At 40.0% G+C, this 21,523-nt stretch overlaps 1 protein-coding gene across 1 annotated transcript in view; it reads right to left on the bottom strand.

Annotated features, from left to right (window-relative positions):
• Window positions 1–21,523, bottom strand: part of LOC111158201 (bromodomain PHD finger transcription factor) — a 157,476-nt gene that overhangs the window by 16,639 nt on the left and 119,314 nt on the right. Inside the window, 9 exon segments of the mRNA XM_022520120.1 lie at window positions 234–562; window positions 5,867–6,092; window positions 6,390–6,472; window positions 8,534–9,021; window positions 9,730–9,952; window positions 12,440–12,657; window positions 18,378–18,486; window positions 19,385–19,536; window positions 20,272–20,518. Coding sequence (XP_022375828.1) covers window positions 234–562; window positions 5,867–6,092; window positions 6,390–6,472; window positions 8,534–9,021; window positions 9,730–9,952; window positions 12,440–12,657; window positions 18,378–18,486; window positions 19,385–19,536; window positions 20,272–20,518 — 2,075 coding nt within the window.

The raw sequence follows: 21,523 nt of genomic DNA, 5'->3' as shown, positions 1-21,523 counted from the left end.
AGAATACGATGAAGAACAAACATGAATCATGAACACGTAAAATACAAAAATTTTTACTTCTCTAGTGTCAAGTTTAAGAACATCGGCTACAAGACCACAGACGAAACATCATTACCCTTACTTTCAACTACTTTCATTGACATTGCTACCAGTACATTCATTTTCTTCGCAACTGGAAATTTAACAGCTAAACTTTTAAGAAAATAAACTAGAGCCCGAAAAGATCTACTCACTTAGATTCATCATAAGGCGTTTTACAGATACAGTAAAGCTTTGTGTCCTTCTTAGTTTCCTTTGAGGTAGTAGAGATCATTTTCTTCTTCTTGGACTTGGAGCTTGAGTCTCTTTCTTCTTCTCGCTTCCTCTTCTGGGAAGCCGCAGGCAGTGTGGCCGTGGCCGTGGCCGTGGCCAGGGGGCCTGTGTGCTGCGGGGGAGGCGGAGGCGGGGGTGAAGGCGGAGGGGCCGGAGGCGCAGGCGGCGCTGCAGGCGAGGTGGCCGCCACTGCTGTGGCCTGCACCATGTCTTTCTCTTTCTTAATTTTCAAGTCTCTCTTGAGTTCTTCCTGTTGTCAATTAAAGACAATACAAGACTGTCATTGGACTTAATGTAAATGCACGACGTGGTCAGAGGACTTTATATGACCTTCCTTCTTGCCTTACCTCCCTTGTCGGAGCAGCTCCACAGTTCAGCCTAGTGTGAGGGAGGTGAGTAACTGGAGTGTCCTAACCATACTCCGAACCCAATCAAATCCACGAGAAATATAAAGGGAGGATTATGCAACAACTGGAAAGCTGCTATCTTCAAAGAAGATCTGACAGAAAGATGACCAAGTTTCTGAAAACAATGGCCCTCTTGGCTTGCCCATGTTGTGTCTTGATTATTTCCGTTGTTGCTCAGAATGGGTTTCGAGTGTCCTCACCCACTGGCTGCTTCCTTCCGGCTGCTCTCTGTCTCGTCCTTGGAGCGAGACCCACCAAGAACTGAACATGACACTCAAGATGTGGTCTTTGACCAGCCCAAAAACTGAATGAGAGACAGACTTGCCTTGTTTATTATGCTCCTATGTCTAGAACTGAAGAATGCAGGGAAAGCTATTTTAGCAATACACATTTTGACATAAATTAATATCCTTACTTCTCTTCATGTGAAATACTTCATAGACACACCTCTGTTACCTAGTGCTGCAACTTACTCTTTGAAATGCTTATTTCCCTAGAGAAAAAAAAGCTATTGTCATTGGCATCCAAGTATAAACTTGGTGTGAATAAGTCACTCCTATGACCAAGCTTTTAAACATCACACATACAAAAATTTAAGTAATCTCTACATCTAATGTGGGGCCCAAACTTCACCCCGAGATCAAGAGATCAACAGTCGCATACTCCAGTGACTCAGCCAGCCCAGGCACCCCCGTAAACATCACAAAATTCTAACAAATAAATCTGAATGGTCTTGGTTTAATGAATTTTTTTTCTAACATCTAGATAGTCTTGTGAGAAGGTAAAGCTGTATGACTACTCAGCAACTGCTCGCTTTTTATTTTTTTTAAGATTTTATTTATTTGACAGACAGAGATCACATGAAGGCAGAGACGCAGGCAGAGAGAGACAGAAGCAGGCTCCCCGCTGAGCAGAGAGCCCAGGACCCTGGGATTATGACCTCAGCCGAAGGCAGAGGCTTAACCCACTGAGCCACCCAGGCGCTCCTGAAGTTGCTTTTTTTTTTTTTTTTTAATTTATTTATTTGTTAGAGGAAGAGAGAGAGCACAAGCATAGGCAGGCGGAATGGTAGGCAGAGACAGAGGGAGAAGCAGGTTCCTTGCCGAGCAAGGAGCCCGATGTGGGACTCGATCCCAGGACGCTGGGATCATGACCTGAGCCGAAGGCAGCCGCTTAACCAACTGAGCCACCCAGGCGTCCCACCTGAAGTTGCTTTTTAAAAAGAAATCCTTGATAATTTTTTTAAAATTTTTAAGAATTTTATTTACTTATTTGCAACGGAAAGATGCAGAGGGAGAGAGCACGAGCAGGGAGAGAGGCAGAGACAGAGGGAGAGGGAGAAGCAGACTCCCTGCTGAGCCAGAAGCCTGATGTGGGGCTTGGTCCCAGGACCCCAGGATCATGACCTGAGCCGAAGGCAGACGCTTAACCATCTGAGCCACCCAGGTGCTCCAACCCTTCTCTCTTTAAAAATAAAGCCTAAACTTCTGAGGGAAGAAAGTAAATTGTGGGTGCCATTTTCCCAGTTAATATGATGTGTTTATAACATCATCAAATAGATTTTAGAAAGATCAAGATGGTGTAGTGGGGTGGGCTCAGCTGGTAGAGCATGCAACTCTTGACCTCACAGCTGTGAGTTTGAGCCCCATGCTGGGCACAGAAGTCACTTAAAGAAAAAAAAGTTACAGTGCTTACACACTTTGATCCCCTGCTCCAGGAACATACCGATGACAGTAAAATATAAAACGGAGAAGACTGAAAAGACAGAGCCATGCTTGAATAAGATATAAACGTCTCTATGAAATGGAAACACAAAACTGTGCACAGGGCTGAAACTGCAGACCTGCGGGATTCCAGATTCAGAACTAGGAGGTGGAAGCCCAACAACAACCCGCTTCTGCAGAGAGAAGGGGACTCGCATGCTTCGTGGGAGTGGGCCTCACGAACAGGCTCCCGGCTTGATGGAAGGGTTGGCTGGTCTGCTGGGCCTCCAGAGAGGAAACAAAAAGAAAACTCTCCCTTCAGTGCAGATGCTGTGCACCTGGGTGACTCAGTCGGCTGAGTGTCTGACCCTTGACTTTGGCTCAGGTCATGATCTGGAGCTGTGAGATGGAGCCCCACATCGGGCTCTGTGCTGGGATGAAACCTGCTTAAGATTCTCTCTCTCCCTCTGCACCCCACTAACCCGCTCCCACTCTCTCAAAAAAAGAGAAGAAATAACTGAATCTGAATTCATTCCAAATGCAATTTTATAGAACAATTTGACAAAAACTTTGTAATATTTATGTTTGAGACGTTCAAAGAGCTAAATGAAGGTTTAATTTAATAAGAAATTATTTTAACTTAATAAGAAATTATTTTATCGGGGTGCCTGGGTGGCTCAGTGGGTTAAAGCCTCTGCCTTCGGCTCAGGTCATGATCCCAGGATTCTGGGATCGAACCCCGCATTGGGCTCTCTGCTCGGCAGGGAGCCTGTCTCCCCCTCTCTCTGTGCCTGCCTCTCTGCCTACTTGTGATTTTTATCAAATAAATAAATAAAATCTTAAAAAAAAAAAAGGAATATTTTTAAATGGCTATAATGAATGCAGAAAAATGTTCAGTATATGTTGTCTCCAGTGTGATTTTATTTCTGTATAAATTACGTTTATATAAGAATGTATCTATTAAAAATAATATATACAAGATATATTCTAAGAATTATCTAAAAATGGTCATCTCTGGAGGGGGGCACACTGACTTACACATTATTTTTACTTGTTGGCCAAGCTAATTACTTTGAAAGACATCTGAATGTACATGTCCCATTTATTCACTTATATGTAAAGAATACAGACTATTAGCAGAACATGGAGTGGGAACAGCGTATGACACACATTTTATGTTAAATAAATAGCTGCTGAGTGAACTGATGGATAAGTCACATTATATATGATTCTGCAACCTGAATTTTTCATTTAGGCATTTATTACTGAGAATTTCCCCAAAGAATTAAAAACAAAAAGGACCAATCCTACACACACCCTTTTGTTAAAATGGGAATCCACTGTGTGGACACTCCCAAATGTATTTAATCCAGTGGTTTCCAGCTGAGGGTGGCGCTGGTGCCTCAAGTATGTGAGAATGTAGGTGGAGGAGACAAGGTCATTTCTTGGGTTGAAGGCGATGATACTAGCATTTAGTACCCAATTTTATACTTTGTAAAATATGTAAAAATCTGGCCTGTGGAAAAGGCCTGAAGTACTTCTGTTGAGAAATACTGATTACTAATCTCTTCTCTGTGGATTTCAGACTGATTCCAAATTTCTGTTACGATGATTGGCATTCATTACGCCCCTGCTCATGTATCTTGCCTGTTTCTTAGATGAGTTTCTGGAACTGAAATTATGGAGTAGCAGAATATCCACATTTTAGAGTCTTTTGCTGCACACTGATGTAATGTTTTCCAGAAATACATGATATTTTCTCTGGAAAGTCTTTTCATTTCACTCTTTAGTATTTAGATTGATTATTCTTTTTTAAAAAAATCTTTTCCCCGCCAGATTTTATTTATTTGACAGAAAGAGTGCACAAGTAGAAGGAGAGGGAGAAGTAGGCCTCCCACTGAGCAGGGAATCCAACGTGGGGCTCGAGCCTAGGATCACCTGAGCTGAATCAGGCACTTTAACCAACTGAGCCACCCACGCATCCCTAGGTTGACTATCTTTTTATATGTTTACTGGTATTTGGCACTTTTAAATTTGAAAACTGCTTATTTGTATGTCTTACACACTCTTGTACTAGAGTGTTCTTTTCTCTTTAATTGCAAGGTATTTAAAGTATACATTATAGTAATGATATATGTATATATTGTGATAGGATTCTCCTTATCTAGTTAAGTGATATTCATCGTTTTCTTACTGACCTTAAGTCGGTAAGGTCAGTAAAGACCTTACTCTTTAAATTTTAGTAATACTAATTGTCATCAATGTCACAAAACTTTTTTCCTGTTTGTTACCCGTTTTTCAATATTGTTTATGGTATTTTCTTTCTTCCTATATAAAGCTTTTTCTTCTGTCATCAAATCTTTCTCCTTTGTGGCATCTGAAATCTGCAATGCGCAAAAGTGGTTTTGCACCCCCCCCCCAGATCACAAAAATTACAATCTTGTTTTCTTCTATTATTTCTGTGGTCTCCTTGTGAACATTAGAATTTTTGATCTGAAGCAGATCTTAAGTTAAGGTGAGGGGCAATATTTGCTACTATGAATTGGCTCTTTCGTTTGACACTTTTCACAGCGCCTGTAGTCTCAACATGTCTAGTGTGTGACCACCTCACTGAAATCTCTAATAAAATTTTTCTTTGGGGGTTTTGATATAATAATCCTACCATATACAGTAAAAATTTTACCTCCTTTTTTTTTTTTTTTCTCTTCTTGACTTAATGCACTAGAAATTTTTGGAGGTGATAAATAATGATGTTGGTTTTTGACAATGTCATCTGGTTTCTGACTTTCGTGGGAAGATACCTCATGTCTCAGAGTTGTGTAATGTTGGTTGCTGGGCTGATCAGTTTTTAAAAAACATTTCTCATCTTCTTAAAATACACAAGGTACTTCTAGGAATGCTTTAAATAGCCTACTTCTCTTTACGAAGCTGTTCAAATATATGTGAATAGATGTTTTCTTTCATTTTTCAATAAAACCCCTAAGGGAGCAGAGGATTAGCAATGCCTACATGATCAGTTACATGTTAAGGAGGAAGCGTCTTATTTAATGGGCAACTCTTTATTTTCCATTCTTCCAACACTGGTTTGCAGTTCTTGGTCTACCTTTCTCATGAAACATGGCTCCCGATAACTACTGGAGAGACTATGTCATAGAGCATAAAAGCTATCTATCCCCAAGAGGGTTCTCAAAACGTTTTTCTTTAAATTGATAGACTGACCTCTTAGAGTGGCTACATTCGAGATTACGTTATACCTTCAGATATAAAACCCCTGTCCTGTTTCAAAAGACACATGTCCCACTGTTTTTAGTCTCTGTACAAAAATGTAAGTTCTAGACACAAGCTGACATTTAAAGCTTAACCAAAGTTGCAGGGGGGAAAAAAGAAAAGAATAAAGTTAAATGCTAAATGTTGGACACAGAAGGAAAGGAAATACCTTCTTACCTGCACTTCAATCTGTAGGTCTTTGTCCAGGAGCGCTCGCTTTTTTAGTATTTCAGCTTTGAGCTGTTCTTTGTGTTTGAAGAGCAGTGCAGAGAGCTTGGTGGCATTCTGCTTGCTACGTTTCTGTTCCACGCTCTCTTCACGCTTCCGTTTTTTTGCTGCCTGTTTTTCTTCTTTATCTATCTTATCCAAAATATACTTCATCACCTGGTTACACACAATCATTCTAGAGAGAAATATACAATCCATGTGATGCTGGGCATTTCATTCTGAAATGGCTTAAGAAATCATTTTTCTGTATCTCTATGGTTGATACACAAACCTTCTATGATTGGAAAGTTTCAGGAGTGATTCAAACCAGTTATGAGCAGCTAGTAGTGCCAAGTGTTCTCATTTAATGAACTTCAGCCAAGATTAAAAAAAACAACTGTAAACTCAGACTTCCTGTGCATGTGCACGCTAAAGAGGAAAGGCTGGTATTCAACGAGTCCCTGTGTTCCTAGGTTTTAACATTTCTCCCTACCTTTGATTCTCTTCTCTTTCGGCTGGAGTCATGGTCTTTTTCTGCTTTAAATGTTCTATTACAGCATTATGCTTCATCACCACCTTCAGGACAGAACAAAATCCCAAAGTGCATTATTTTATATAATGACTGCAAGTTGGTATACAGAAAACAACAGCAGAAATCTCAGCACGTGTATGTTTCCCAAAGAAACTGTAAGAATTTTATATCCTAATACAAATAAGATTAGAGCTACAACAATATGGCCTGGATGCTTACCGTGTACTGGGCGCTGTGCTAAGTAAGCACTGGACATTACCTCAATTAGTCCTCCTAACAACACTGAAGGGGATCGTTTTATAGAAGAGATTCTGAGACATGAAAAACCTAATTCACTTGTTTGAGATTAAGTACTATAAGCTGTAATTTTTACCCAGCTATGATTCTCCAACAGCCATTTGTTTTTTAACATTACGCTCTCTTCCTTGGAATCAATATCAGATTATTTCCCCTCCTTCCCCATCCCACTTTGCACAGAGATAAAGGATAAAGGATAAAGGATAAAGACAGACATTGTGATAATTCTCAATTTACAGACTACACAATAGTAAAAGCTGGGTAATGATGCATCTGAACATACCCATGACATCAAGTTATAAGAATATTACCATACACGTTTAAAATCCCTTTGCTGTTTAAAAAGCGCTTCTAACCACATTGTATTAGAATCACCAAATGTGCTAAGAGACCAGGTCTGAACTATTACCCCCCAAAACGAAATGATGCTTCTATGACGTGACAGAGGTGCTGACTATCGCCACAATGGTGATCATGTTCCAAGTATTAGTCTATCAAATCAACATACTGTACGCCTTAAATTTATACAATGCTACACATTAAACATATCCCAATAAAGAATAAAAAATGCTTCTACATACATGACCTTATTCAATCATTACAATAATCCTGTATGGCTGGAAAGAGAGCGAGTATTAATGAGGATATAGAGCTCAGAGGGGAGAGATGAGTTTCACAGACTGTGAATGGAAGACCCCGGAACTGAACGCAGGTCTCACTGACTTGGGGACACTTAATATCCACACTCAAACTCCTCACATAAGGCTGTCGATGCAAAGATGGTTTTCTCCAGTGATGCTACAGGATCTTATACGTGTGACTTCACTTTAAGTAGAATAATTCTAACTCCTCTAAATGGCTTTATTACTTAGCTAATACTTAGCTATTACTACGCTACTGGAGGATGCCACTTTTTATTTAAGCTACCAACAGAAGAACATCAACCTTTTTATGAGGGTGTGGTTAGAAATGCAAATGAGTTCCCACTGTCTGTAATTTGCTTGGCCTACATGCAAACTAAGGAGCAACAATTGCAAATAACTTCAAACAAAGGGCTATGGTGCCTAAAGTGGCTTTGAGCTCGGGGAGACCTTCAAGTTTTGTATTCAGGGGTACTGAACCTCCTAACTCCATTCTTCCCATCTTAGTCTCCTGGAGTACAGGCAGTTCTTCTAATAAGCACTGATTGTTTACATCCAACCAAGAGTTCCAAGCCACGGTAGTCTTTCGTTATTCCTCGGCAATCCAGTGCTGCTTCTAAAGGGAACCGTCAATGCCTTTTGTCTCATCATGTCGGAAACCTAGCACAGCCAACACTGGGTCTACTGCACAGCACAACCATTCAAGCTACTGAACATGCTGCTTTTACTTAATAACTTTACCTGTTTCTGAATGATTTCACTTTGATTAGAAGCTTGGAGGGTGTGTTCCCGCTTAATTTCTATCTGTTGCTGCTTCTTCTTTTGCTGCTGATCCCTGAGTTGCTGAACCCTTTGCAACTGCTCTTGCACACTGGCTGCCTGCACTGTAACCACATTCTGAATCTGGTGAGTCTGCACAGGACTGCTTTGCTGAATTTGAATAGGTAACTGGAGTTTGATTTGCTGGGGCACACCACCTTGCTGAGCCTGTATCTGAGCCACAACCTGCGACTGGATCTGAGAGAGAACCTGGACTTGTTGCAGCTGAGGCACAGCAATGACTTGGGGCTGTGGCTGCTGTATCTGGAGCTGAGGACGGGATGGGGATGAAATAGTAACTTGACTTAACGTCTGTCCTGATGAAAGAGTTTGAGTTGGAGACTGTACCTGGGGTTGTGATTGTGGCTGGCCCTGGGAAGGTATCGGAAGAGATGTATGTGGCTGAATTGGAATCGGTTGTGAGGTTGTAGTCTGAACCTGGGATTGCTGTCCAGGAGACACTTGGGATGGAGTCGATGGACGTATTCGAGTCTGTGGTGGACTTTGGACGCGAGCAGGAGACTGTCCTTGGACATGACTTTGAGGCTGACACTGTACTGCGACCTGGGGTTTGGATGACTGTGCTTGGGTGGGTTGTGCTTCAGAAGGGACATGGGATGCAACAGTTGTTTGGGTCTGAACTTCAGGCTGAGTCTGAACTTCAGGCTGAGCTGGGGACGGGGGCTGGGTTTGGGGCTGGGGCTGAGCTGAAGGCTGAGCAGTCTGTGGCTGGGCTTCTGGAGGACTCACACTTGATGACTGAGCTGGCAGCAGGGTTTTGGCTTGTTGCACCTGTGTCGGGGGTGATAATTTACTCTGTTTTTGTTCACTTGTACCTGTGAAAAAGAAAGACCAAATATTTCTATTACTCTAGAACATGGGACCTTGGTAAAGAAGAATCTGAAGGGGATTTTCTAAAGGGGAGAATTCTGATTTCAGTATAGAAGACTGATGCCTTAGAAATGCGTTCCACAAACACACCTGAGCTAGGATTCTCCTAACTGGGGAGCCAGGTCCTGCTTCAAGGCTGCCCTGTGCACATGCTGCTAACTCTCCAGAGCGCTGGGTTTTAAAGCAAGGCGCCATCTCTGGAAATCAGCCAGGACTTCTGGCACAGGCTAATGCTAAACCCTCATTTTTCTCCTATGGCACAGTGAGGGCGGCTTGCAGGAGGAGGCTAACGAAGTGGTTCTGGAGCTGCAGCTCTCAGATGTAGGCTATGAGCTGGACAGACAGACCCAGCCTCCCTGAGATTATATGCAAGATTCAATCGGCGCCTGCAAGGCTGGGCAAACAGCAAGTGCGGGCACAGTTACCACGACAGCCGCTATTTTTTTGCTCCGCACCCCAATTTTCTGTATTTTTTAGGGGGGAATGGAGGGGATAGGGAGGAATAAGAGACTCTGTGAGGATGACCAGTCATCTCATAAGCTCACTGGCTTGAGGCATATCCCCCCAAAGATAAGCAGTGGGCCTCCCATCCCTCTATTAGCCCAGCCACTGGAGGAAGAACATGCAGCACTGCTGGCAACCCCACGCTCTACCTGCTGCTGTAGTGGAGACGGTGGTGGTGGTGGTGCTGGCTGCTGTGGCTGTTGTTGCCAAAGGTGTAAAGAGGAACCGCTGAACGGTACCGTTTGGCATGGCAGCTTGCATGAGCTGTTGTCCTGGACCCGGAAGTATAGTCACCCCCTGAGGTATCAACTGCAATTGTCCAGTTGTTTGACCTTGTCCTTGAATTACTACTGTCAAACCTTGATTGCCACCCTGTGGAGAAGAACAGACAACATATAAGCAGTGTTCATGGCATCAATCTGTAAGTATACCCCTTTTACAGTGGTAAAATAATGTCACGGTGGTAACATAATGAAAACATGTATGTGGATGTGTACTGAACAGCCTCAGAAGGAATTCATCTAAGCTAAAATAAGAATATTTATGTGGAAAGACTGATGTTGTATAGTGGAAAAAAGATGAACTAACAACCCAGAGTTCCAGTCCAACCTCTCCAAATGGACAGCCAGGTATCTGTCCACAAGTAACATTACTCTTCCAGACCTGAATTTCCCCAATCTATAAAATAAGGGCACTGAGGTAAATGGCTAACGCCTCCACAAAATTTTGATTATTTATATCATGTTATTATATGATATATTATATCATATTATTTTATAATTTTCAAAGCATCTTTATAGGATACTGTCTTGTTTGATCTTCACGATCGACTTGTGACTTTGTGGAATAGGGAGAGAAAATACTACTATGATCTTATCATTAATTAGAAAATCAAGGTTACAAAGCTCAAGTCACTTGCCCAAAGTTAGAGACCAAGTTAAAGGTAAGATAAAATGAGGCGCCCAGGTGTCCTGGTTTCAGTTTTTCAGCATGTGCCAGAGGCCCCATGGTTTGTGTCTGTGTGCACTTGGGGTATAGACAGGGAATGCTAACACCAAGTCAGGAAGTTGCTAATGTCTACACTGTTGTCAAAATGGGGACCAGGAAGTAAAAACTCTGTATGTACTACCTCCCGGACATGTGTGTGCACATATCCTCAACTCTGCTATAGCAGATAATGCTAGGAGTTTTCCAAATGACTAAACCAGTTTATACTACCAGTAGTTGTGCATGAAAGTTCATTTTGTTTCACGTCTTTCCCAATTCTTGATTCTGACATTTTAATTTATACCAAGCTCTTATGTACATAGTTTTAATATGCACTTCCCTCATTACTAATAGAGTTCAGTACTTTTTTTCATTTTGAACATTTAGATTTCCACTTTCCTCTTCAAGTTTGTCTTTTTTTTTTAAACTGAACTTTCTTTTTGCCTCCTTGATTTTTAGTAATTCTTCATGTCTTTATTTGACAGTATTTGTATTTTCTCATTCTTTTCACTTTTATAATGTTTGCCGAACTGAAGTTCTTATTCTTTTTTTTTTTTTAAAGATTTTATTTATTTATTTGACAGAGAGATATCACAAGTAGGCAAAGAGGCAGGCAGAGAGAGAGGGGGAAGCAGGCTCCCTGCTGAGCAGAGAGCTCGATGTAGGGCTCAATCCTAGGACCTTGAGATCATGACCTGAGCCGAAGGCAGAGGCTTTAACCCACTGAGCCACCCAGGTGCCCTGAAGTTCTTATTCTTGATGTAGATCAATTTATAAATCTTTTCCTTTACCATTAGTGTTTTTTTTTTTTTTTTTAAGTAAGAAAACCTTTCTTTTCCTACCTTTGGTTATCATATCTTCTGAAAGTATTACAGCTTTACCTTTCACAGGTAGGACTTTTATCCTCCTGGAATTGAGTTTATGCGTGAGGTAGTGGCCTAGTTTCACTGCTTCCCATATAAACTTAATTGTCCCAACACCATTTACTGAACAGTCTATCCTTTTCTCAGTGACCTGCAATGACACCTCTATCATAGAAAAAGTGTCCACATATGTATGGGTCACTTTCTGTGTGTCTTTGTTGTCTGTACCTTTCTATTAACGAGGAGGGATCATAAGAAGTTTTGGTATCAGGTTATCACATAGGGCAAAGACTCTTGTTCTTCAAAAGTGTTATAAGCTATTCTTTCTCCTTTGTACTCTCACATAAATATTTAAACATCAGCCTGTCAAGTTCCACACACAAAAAAAAATCTCCTGGGATTTTTACAGGAACTGCATTCAACTGATTACTACTAGAAGAACCGATAACGATAACAATCTTACAAGATAGCAACTTATAGCAAACATGTAGTCAAATTTTATTTTTCCCATGGAAACTTGTCAACTAGTAATGTTTTGGTAGTTAAAAAGATTATCCAACTGGCTGTTTTAGTTTACAGTCTAAGGACTAGAGATAACTGAAATTTATTGATTTTTGTTCGACTCTAGGAAGCAGCCATTTCTTTAAAAAGTGCATTGCAAACTTCTGGGAATAAGTACATGGCTGCTTTTGTTTTACATATATTTGAGAGAGAGAGAGAGGAAGCAGAGGGAGGGAAAGAAGGAGGAGAGAGAGAATCTCAAGCAGATTCCCCGCTGAGTGTGGAGCCTGCCCCAAGGATCAATCTCACCGTCTCTGAGATCATGACCTGAGCCAAAACCAAGAGGTGGATGTTTAACCAACTGAGTCACACAGATGCCCCAAGTATATGTTTTTAAGCTTACTGCGAGAATAAATAAATGATCACCTCTAAAATTAAAATGAATGTTAACTAAGTGGAATTAAAAACTTAAAGAAAAAGAAAGTTAAAATGAAGCTGCATTACTTACGTGGCCCTGTGTTAACTGAGTGAGCTGAGCCATGGTAAGCTTCACCTGTCCCTGCTGGGGGCGAGGGGACTGTGAGGCCGAAGACTGCAGGTTTGTGCTGGGTGTTCCGGAGGTTAATCCCTTCTGCGCTGGCGTCGAGGAAGCTGCACTCGGGGCAGAGATGGCGGTGGAGATAGGCTGCCCTCGGATGATCTGAGTCACCACCTGCTGAGGGGCACCTACGGGCACAGCAAAACGCTCTGAATGCTCAGATGCCCTGCGGCAGCATTCTGAGTTGAAATGTTGTTCAACATGTCAGATGAGTGCGTACTTTTCAATTTTCAGAGAGACCTATGTGCCGCTGTCAGCCCAAGGATGCATTCAGACATAAACCCATACCCGGAGTCCCACCTGGCTGTCGGTGAACCTGTTTTCGCTTGGCTCACTGACAAGTGTTCCCCAGTTCTTGCTATCTGCAGTAGAGTAAAAACACAGGCAATATTCTTCCTGCAAGTCTAAAGCTAAAATGACAAATAGGGAAGACTGAAGACAAAAATACATATTAAGAGCCATTTTAAGAGGCTGCCTTTCCTTAGGAATATTTAAACTAGGAAGATAATCTAATATAGAATGAATGCATATGAATTTCATATGAATTTTAAACATAACAAACAGAACAGGACTATTCTGAACCAATTATGTTTATAAATGAGATTTTCTTATAGCTCTTCACCAGTTTGGGAGAACCATGAGGTCAAGGATCACTTTATCTTCAGTATCAGGGCAAAATGCTCAAAGAATACTTCCAATGCTCACTGTTCAGCATCTACTGAATGAATGAATTTAAATTAGAATGGCTCTATAGCCTTCCAAAAAACTTCCACTTCTCATTTAACTTGCTGAAACTAGAAGAAAAAGCAGGTGGAATCTCTCCCTTGTGGAACAACTGCAAAGAGTAATTATTACTTGATAGCTAATTTTATATTTACAATGTCCTAATTCATTATTAGTGACTACCATCGCATTTCTGAGGCTTTACATTCATTTCCTGTCTTTTTTTCCATTGTTGAATATACATTCCTGTAAATATACACAGACATTTCTTTTAATAAATGGTGCTTACGTATCACATTGCACATGTATAACATTTGAAAGTCTGACATTCAGAATACCCTCCCTTTTAATTTTTTAAAAAATAATGCTTATGGTGAAATCCCTGTTTACAAATTTTTACACCCCTCTAGTCATTTCCTTAAAATAAACTCCCCCCCCTACATTACTGCGTTTCTAGCAGGAAAACAGTACTGAATTGAATTTTAGATAGGTTATACCAACAAACACTCTCACCATCACTGAGTTTCTATTTCATTGAACGCTTGCCAACCCTAGGTACTATCACTAAAGTACAATATTCCAGCAACCAGAAATGGTACGACAGCGTCATAGTCTCTGAATTTCTTCAATTACTATAAAGGGTCAGCATTTAAATCCGTGTCAAGTCATTATGCTTCATCTGTGAAAACTCTCTCCACACTCTCCCCATTTCCCTTCTTTCCTACTTATTTATAGGTGTTTTTTAATAGATTAAAGATATAAATTACAACTATGTAGTCTTCTTACTTTGCATTCTGCCTTTTATTTCTTTTTAGATCTCAAACCCCCCCCCCCAATATGCATGTGTGTATGTTTTTCTTGTTCTGGCTTTAATTTTTTAAAGTTTTCCTGCATTCTCTAATCAGATGTATCTTTCTAAGTACGTTCTCAGTCATGGTATGTGTTGGCAGAGGTTTAATGCCCCAACAAAACTATACACCGATTATTTCCTCATCACTCGCCGTAAGTCCAGTCTTTCCTTCCTAATTCAAAATGACACGTTGGCGACACTGCAGATTCTCAGAGATCATGCCTTTTTACTGGCTCTCATCGGTCTAGTTTCCTCTGGTGTCACAGCGCTAACTGTGGTTTGCAACGTGCTCTAACAACTAGCAGGGCACATTTTCCATCACTACTTTATCTTCTAAATTTTTCTCAATTAATCTCTCCCATTTATTCTTACGATGAACCAAAACACAGTACACCATCTAAAATCAAGTGCTTTAATTTGAGAATTTCTGGACCCCACATTATGTCCTTATACTGCAGTTCGAGGAACAATGCATGAAAAATTGCTTTAGTTGATCCCCTGGTACAGGTATGATGCCATCATAAACACAGATGGATTAAAGGGTTGGTGCTGCTCATTCAGATGACCCCCAACATGTACATGTTAATTTGAGATTATCACCGAAATGTAAATTGAAAAATTAAAAAAATATTATTATATCCAGGAAGTCTGTGGATTCCATTTTGGGAAAGGCTAGTGTGATAGCAGGAACGGGGTAAGCTGTTCTACACATAATCAGAGACACACTACACACATCCACCTACCCTCCACCTCTCTGGCCACAACTCCTAGGATTCTTCCACATCTTCACTGGGCCCCACCAGACCCACTGGCCATCTTGCTTTTCTTTGACACATGAGACACACTCATATGTGTAACTACGGATTCACATACGCAAGTCAAACACGTAACTGGAGCGACATTAAGGCAATACCGAACAAAGGCTCTATATATCTTGCGATCACCAAATTTTTTCAGATTTCTAAGTATATTATTATTTGTCATCTACAATTTTTTCTCCTTTACATCACTTTTATTGTTCCCTTTAGTTACCTGATAGCTATTTTTAAACAGTAACAGATAACTAGACTCTATCAACTGCCCCTGCAGCATTAAGTGAAATAACGGATCTAGGGTAATCCTGTTTAGACTTTAGAAAATTGCTTTTATTTAAATAAAAAACCAGTGCTTTATTTCATTTTAGAACGGTGCTAAAATTATAAAATGAATGGAAAAGATTTAATCTTTTCTTTGCCCTGTGCCCTGGAACTTTTTCTTATAAGAAGGAAATTGCTTTCTAATCATTTCAAAGAATTTTATCCATAAAACCATGAGGTCTGGAATTTTCTGTAGGAAATACTATGGCAACTTTCCAAATTTCTTGGTATGAGTCACTGAGACTTGAAATTTATAAGCACAATATATGCTTATATATTATATATATATATGTATACATATATATATATACATACACACTAAACTATATACATAGTATATGCCTCATTATTCAAATAGATTTAGTTCCTGAGTATGGGGAGTGAGAATTCCCCGAGGTGGAGTGAAAATTCCCCGAGGTCTTGCTACAAGGACTCCTATACACAATTCTCTTTTGATTAAAAAAAGTTCATTCTAGGGGCACCTGGATAGCTCAGTCGGTTAAGCATCTGACTTTGGCTCAGATCATAATCTTGGGGTCCTGGGATCTAGCCCTGCATCAGGCTCCCCGCTCAGCTGGGAGCCTGCCTGTCCCTCTCTTTCTGTCCTTCCCTCTGCTAATGTTCTCTCTCTAATACATAAAGTCTTTTTTTTTTTTTTAAAGATTTTATTTATTTATTTGACAGACAAAGATCACAAGTAGGCAGAGAGGCAGGCAGAGAGAGAGAGGAGGAAGCAGGCTCCCTGCAGAGCAGAAAGCCCGATGTGGGGCTCGATCCCAGGACCCTGGGATCATGACCTGAGCCGAAGGCAGAGGCTTAACCCACTGAGCCACCCAGGTGCCCCTCTAATACATAAAGTCTTAAAAAGAAGTTCATTCTATTTTTATAGCACTTTCTCATTACTAATTCTGTAAACTAGCATTTTGTTCCCATTTCTCAAGATTAGACTTGCAAAAGAATGGTTTATTTTATTAACATTTGCCCTTTTCTCTTTTCTTTAAAGATTTTATTCTTTTAAAGCATTTTTTAAAAAGTTTCTAAACATTTTTATTTATTTGACAGACAGAGAGAGCTCACAAGTAGGCAGAGAGGCAGGCAGAGAGAGAGAGAGAGAAAGGGAAGCAGGCTCCTTGCTGAGCAGAGAGCCTGATGCAAGGCTCTATCCCAGGACCCTGAGATCACGACCTGAGCTGAAGGTAGAGGCCCAACCCACTGAGCCACCCAGGTGCCCCTAAGATTTTATTTTTAAGTCAACTCTACACCCAACATGGGGCTTGACTCTCAACTCCCAGATGAAGAATCACATGCTCTACTGACCAAGTCGGCCAGGCACCCGCCCTTTTCTAATTATTACTTATATTTTTATTTCCTGTTTTAAGACTTGTTTTGTATATTTTTCTAACTACTGATTAAGACTTAACAATATGGGTTTTTGGTCTGTTTATCCTCCAGTGTATTTCAACTGCATGGAGTAGGTGCTCAAGTAGTTATTGAACAGATCTGCCTCTGAGTCCTGCTCTGGCAGAATGACTTAGTTACTACTGGATAATCGGCTTGAACCTACGCATTTGATGTTCCCTTAACTCAAAAGTTACTTATGAGAACATACTTTTTAAAAAACTTCAAGCAAGTAAAAATTAGTAGAATAACTTAATTAACTTCTAGCTTTACTATACAGAATGTGGCCTACACACATTCTACTTTTTGGAAGGAATTCACCAGGTTTTACTTATGACTCATTATGTGACCGTTTTTGTAGAGAGTCTTTATGGACCTAAAACCAATGTGTACTCCTGCAGGTTTAATAGTTGACACAATCTGCTTCTGGTCTACCATGCTTCTGTTGATCCCTCCCTGATATCAAATAGTTCTTGCTTTAAACACACTAATGAGGGCGCCTGGGTGGCTCAGTGGGTTGAGCCGCTGCCTTCGGCTCAGGTCATGATCTCAGGGTCCTGGGATCGAGTCCCACAACAGGCTCTCTGCTCAGAGGGGAGCCTGCTTCCCTCTCTCTCTCTGCCTGCCTCTCTGTCTACTTGTGATCTCTGCCTGTCAAATAAATAAATAAAATCTTTAAAAAAAAAAATAAAAATAAACACACTAATGAAATCTTTTATTTTAAAGGATTTTTTTTTTTTTTTAAATAAAAAAGGATTTTATTTGACAGAGAGAGACACAGCGAGAGAGGAAACACAAGCAGGGGGAATGAGAGAGGGAGAAGCAGGTTTCTGGCTGAGTAGGGAGTCTGACATGGGGCTTGATCCCAGAACTCTGGGATCATGACCTGAGCTGAAGGCAGACACTTAATGACTGAGCCAGCCAGGCGCCCCAAAGATTTTATTTTTAAGTAATCTCTACACATAATGTGGGGCTTGAACCTATAAGCCCAAGATCAAGAGTCACATGCTCCACCAACTGAGCCAGTCACGTGTCCCTTAATTGGTTCTTAAAGATTCCAAATGGCATCTTCACTTCAACTTTTTATCTTTAAGACAATGTAAAAATCAATGACTTTTGCTCTGTTCAATATTAGCAGGATAATTTTTGTCCTCCCCACCCACACCCCATCTCCCTCTTTTCTTAATTGCTATTTTTGGTCTTTATTTCATGTACCTTTGCCCATCTTTTTATTAACCTTTTGTGGTAATTCAACTTTAGATATGTTTCTTATTAATATACAGTAGGATTTTTTCTTCTCTTTACAGTATTCAACTTGTAAATATGGGAAGTTTAACCTGTTCGTATTAACAAAGGACTGATTATGCCTTTGTAATCTTTTTTTATGCTTTCTGTTTAAATCCTTCTTAGCTGTTTCCTTGATTTTGTCTGTCTTTTGCCACGCAGAGTATTGTCTTCACTCATTCTCTTTACTCCAGTGATTTGAATTAATTTATCTTCCATTTATTACAGGTTTTTAGAACATTTTTATTAAGCATAGCTGGATCTATTTTTCCCTTACTGGCAATGCCAGAAATGAAATAATATGGATGTACCCCACAGTGGATTAGAAATTTAGTGTGCTTTGACGTATTCATTCAAATTGGTATTTTTCAGTATGCAGAGTGGCCAGTGCAGAGTATTACAGATTTCCTTGACTGGTTGTATAGGTGTAAAAGGAGAATGCTGGAGGGAGGAGTACCTGGCTGCACCATCACAGGTGTTCGAATAATTGCCTTTCCTAGTGTGGACTGTTGGAGCGGTGTTCTAATTACCGTCATACCAGGGCGGATCTGAGGCCCTGTGATTACCTATAAATGACACAAAGGACAATGAGTTAAAATGTTTTTAAAAGACTAAGAGCATGACGGACTTCGAACACAGATCTTTAAACATTCTCTACTGATAAACAGGTCTACAGAAATGACAAAGGCTCTTGGACGTTACATTTTAAGTTACATTAAGCATCAGAATAAAGATGGAATTCTGAGGGAAGAAAATTTAATTCAAATGAGATCATACGAAATTCCTTGTCACTGATACCAAGTACCTCTTTACAGGCTAGAAGGGAAGGACAAGACCCAGTGAAGCTTTATTCTACAACCACCATGGTTGCTCACAGGAAAATGTCGAGTCCTATTTTCCCTGAGGTCCAATACGTATCTGTCACCCACAGAATATAATACTAAGAGTGGAAACCCAATGTTCTTTCATAGTTTTAGAGGAGAGACTACAGAGCATATTATTTTCAGGTCTATAAAACTTCAAACCTTTTCCATGATACTTAGAGCCAAGAAACGGCTACACATACCTAATACGTATGCATATCAGCTGATCACAAACTAGTTATAATGCCATGAATTCTATTTTCATTCTACTCTTAGTTGCACAGCAAGTTTCCCGGGGGGCTCCAATGTTGCCCATTGTTTCGTACGAAGGAATTTTCTTTACAAAATCCTAGAAAGCATTTCTTATGATTCATAACATATAAAAATATGCTATTAACTAAATGTTAAAAATTAACATTTTGCATATGATTTATGCTTAAGAATACAAAAGGTTTTTAAAAAAATCAGTACTTTGTCACAGGTTACATAAAAGGCAAAGAAAAATTAGAAGCTGGATTAATCCTGGATGAGGTTGTTCTAAAAACTTCAACTCGGTGTGCTTTACACTTCAAAGCAAAATAAGCCTGTAAAGAATTCTTACTTGTGAAGTGCTTGTGGTTCCTCCAGAGCCTGAGGTATTGGGCCTAATTGTGACTGTTGCTGTCCTGGGCTGGAATGAAGTAAAGGTCTGCTGACTGGTACCTGTACTTGATGGAATGATACCCAGAACTTTCTGCTGTACTTGAACAACGCCTTAAAGAAAGATGGAGAAGTCATTAACAACTGCCTTTTAATAAAAAGCATCAGGTGTTGCTGGGTTTCTGAGGAGAAACTACGTGTGGCAGGGTTTTATAGTGGGCTACATAGAATGTGAGATCCGAGGACTGAAATCAGTGAAAAGGAAATGAAAAATAATGGCGACAGTATGATCTGGCAAATGTGAATTAAAACTCTTCACATTTCCCTTACCTCCTTGCGTTGCTGGCACATTTACAGCGACAATCTTGCTGTTTGCAGGAAGTGGCAGTTTGGTAATTACTTTTCCTGCCATAGTGACTGGATTGCCTGTAATTTGGAACGTCTGACCTGTGCTGGCAATGGTTGTAGCAGATGTGGCAGCTGTGCTGGTGGCTAATGGGGTATAAGACATTTAATAAGCTTTAGATTTAAAATAACCAGCAACGTAGTGACTTATAGGAAGGGCACCAATGCATGAAATGTGGCTCATTTTGTATTTTTAAGACAAACATTCCTCTCTACTCAAAGTAGTGAACTATGTAAATGTTGAAAGTGAAATAATGTAAGAGAGGAGTTTCGCTAATGTAATAATAATGAATACTATTTGTAATAAACCAACTGTTATAGCTTGTTTGCTCAATGAGCTGCAGAAGAAAAACAATTTTCTAAAGAAATGTTCCATTTCAGTAAAGGAATGAAATTTTTTTTCCCTGAATGAAAGTAATCTTTTCTTTAATAAGAGTTGTGTACCTGAATTTGACTGGCCTTGCTTAACCCACGTAGCAAAGGTCTGATGGAAGTTCTTGTTTTGCTGGAATGTTACTGTAGCTGGAGATCCAACTTTAGTAGTGAGTACCATTTTAGTTCCAGTTGTAACTGAGCCACTTATGGGGGCCACCATAACTTTTTGTGCTGGAGAAATGGTACTAGTTGTACTGTTTGTTGGGGAAGTGGTGGAAGCTGCAATTACTGTAGGCTTCTGCTGTTCCAATCGTTTCTAGAAAAGCCAGGGACAGAAAACATGAACCAAATAGTTCTCAATAAAAATGAGACCATTCTGCAAGAAGTCCAGCCATAATTTCTCCAAATTTAAGAAACCGGATCAAATTTCTAAAATATTTCTGAAAATATGTTCATATAAATTTGCCCTTAAACTTAATTTCCTGAAGAAGGCCATATTTTAAGGACTCTAAATCACAGCCTATACAAATGTCCAAGCTTTCAGAATGCAAATAAAAGAGACATCGATAATTTCACTGGAGACAGAAACACCTTGTAGCTTGGCGGCAGAACTTAGAGAACAGAGGCAAATGGTAGGAACTGTAAAAGGTTTCCGGTTTACTATAATGTTAACTTATCCAATTTAAAAAAAAACATGTCAATATTTAAATGCCACTATTCAAGCTGACAAACAAGGTAAGGAAGCTGAAAATTATAGTAAAATATCTTCTCTAAACTTCTTACACTACTCACCTCACACATTCTTATAGAAAAATATTTTAGACTATTTTATGCAGAGAGGTATAATCTGATCAGACTATAAGGTTTTTAAAGACGATCTGTATATCTTTTATCATAGACTGCTAACACTTCCTGACCTTACCAACACAACGATATAAGGTTCCACAAGTAAGAACAAGGCCAGCACTCATTTCAAACCTGGTGGCAAATGCTTTATCATCATTATCTTATTTAATGCTCAGACCAACCCAACAGAGTTACTAGTATTTTAACTTAAAGATGACAAAACTGAGACTCAGAGAGATTGTGTAACTGGCCTAGACAGAGCTAGTTAATGGTGGGGCTGAGATGTGTACTAAGATACAACTGTAATGCTGAACAATCTCCTGCCACTGGTAACTGCTCACCAGTGACATCACAGCCGAACTATATAGGTCCACTTTTGTAAACATCCTATATGCCTGAATATAATGTGAGGTATTTCACATAGTATCTCATTCCTCAGAAGAAAAGGAGTTTAGTTTTGGATACTTTGGAGATG

Source organism: Enhydra lutris, unplaced genomic scaffold (assembly GCF_002288905.1).
Source record: "Enhydra lutris kenyoni isolate GAN:26980312 unplaced genomic scaffold, ASM228890v2 scaffoldscaffold57, whole genome shotgun sequence".
Lineage (NCBI taxonomy): Eukaryota > Metazoa > Chordata > Mammalia > Carnivora > Mustelidae > Enhydra > Enhydra lutris.
This window is presented reverse-complemented; position numbering and strand designations above follow the sequence as displayed.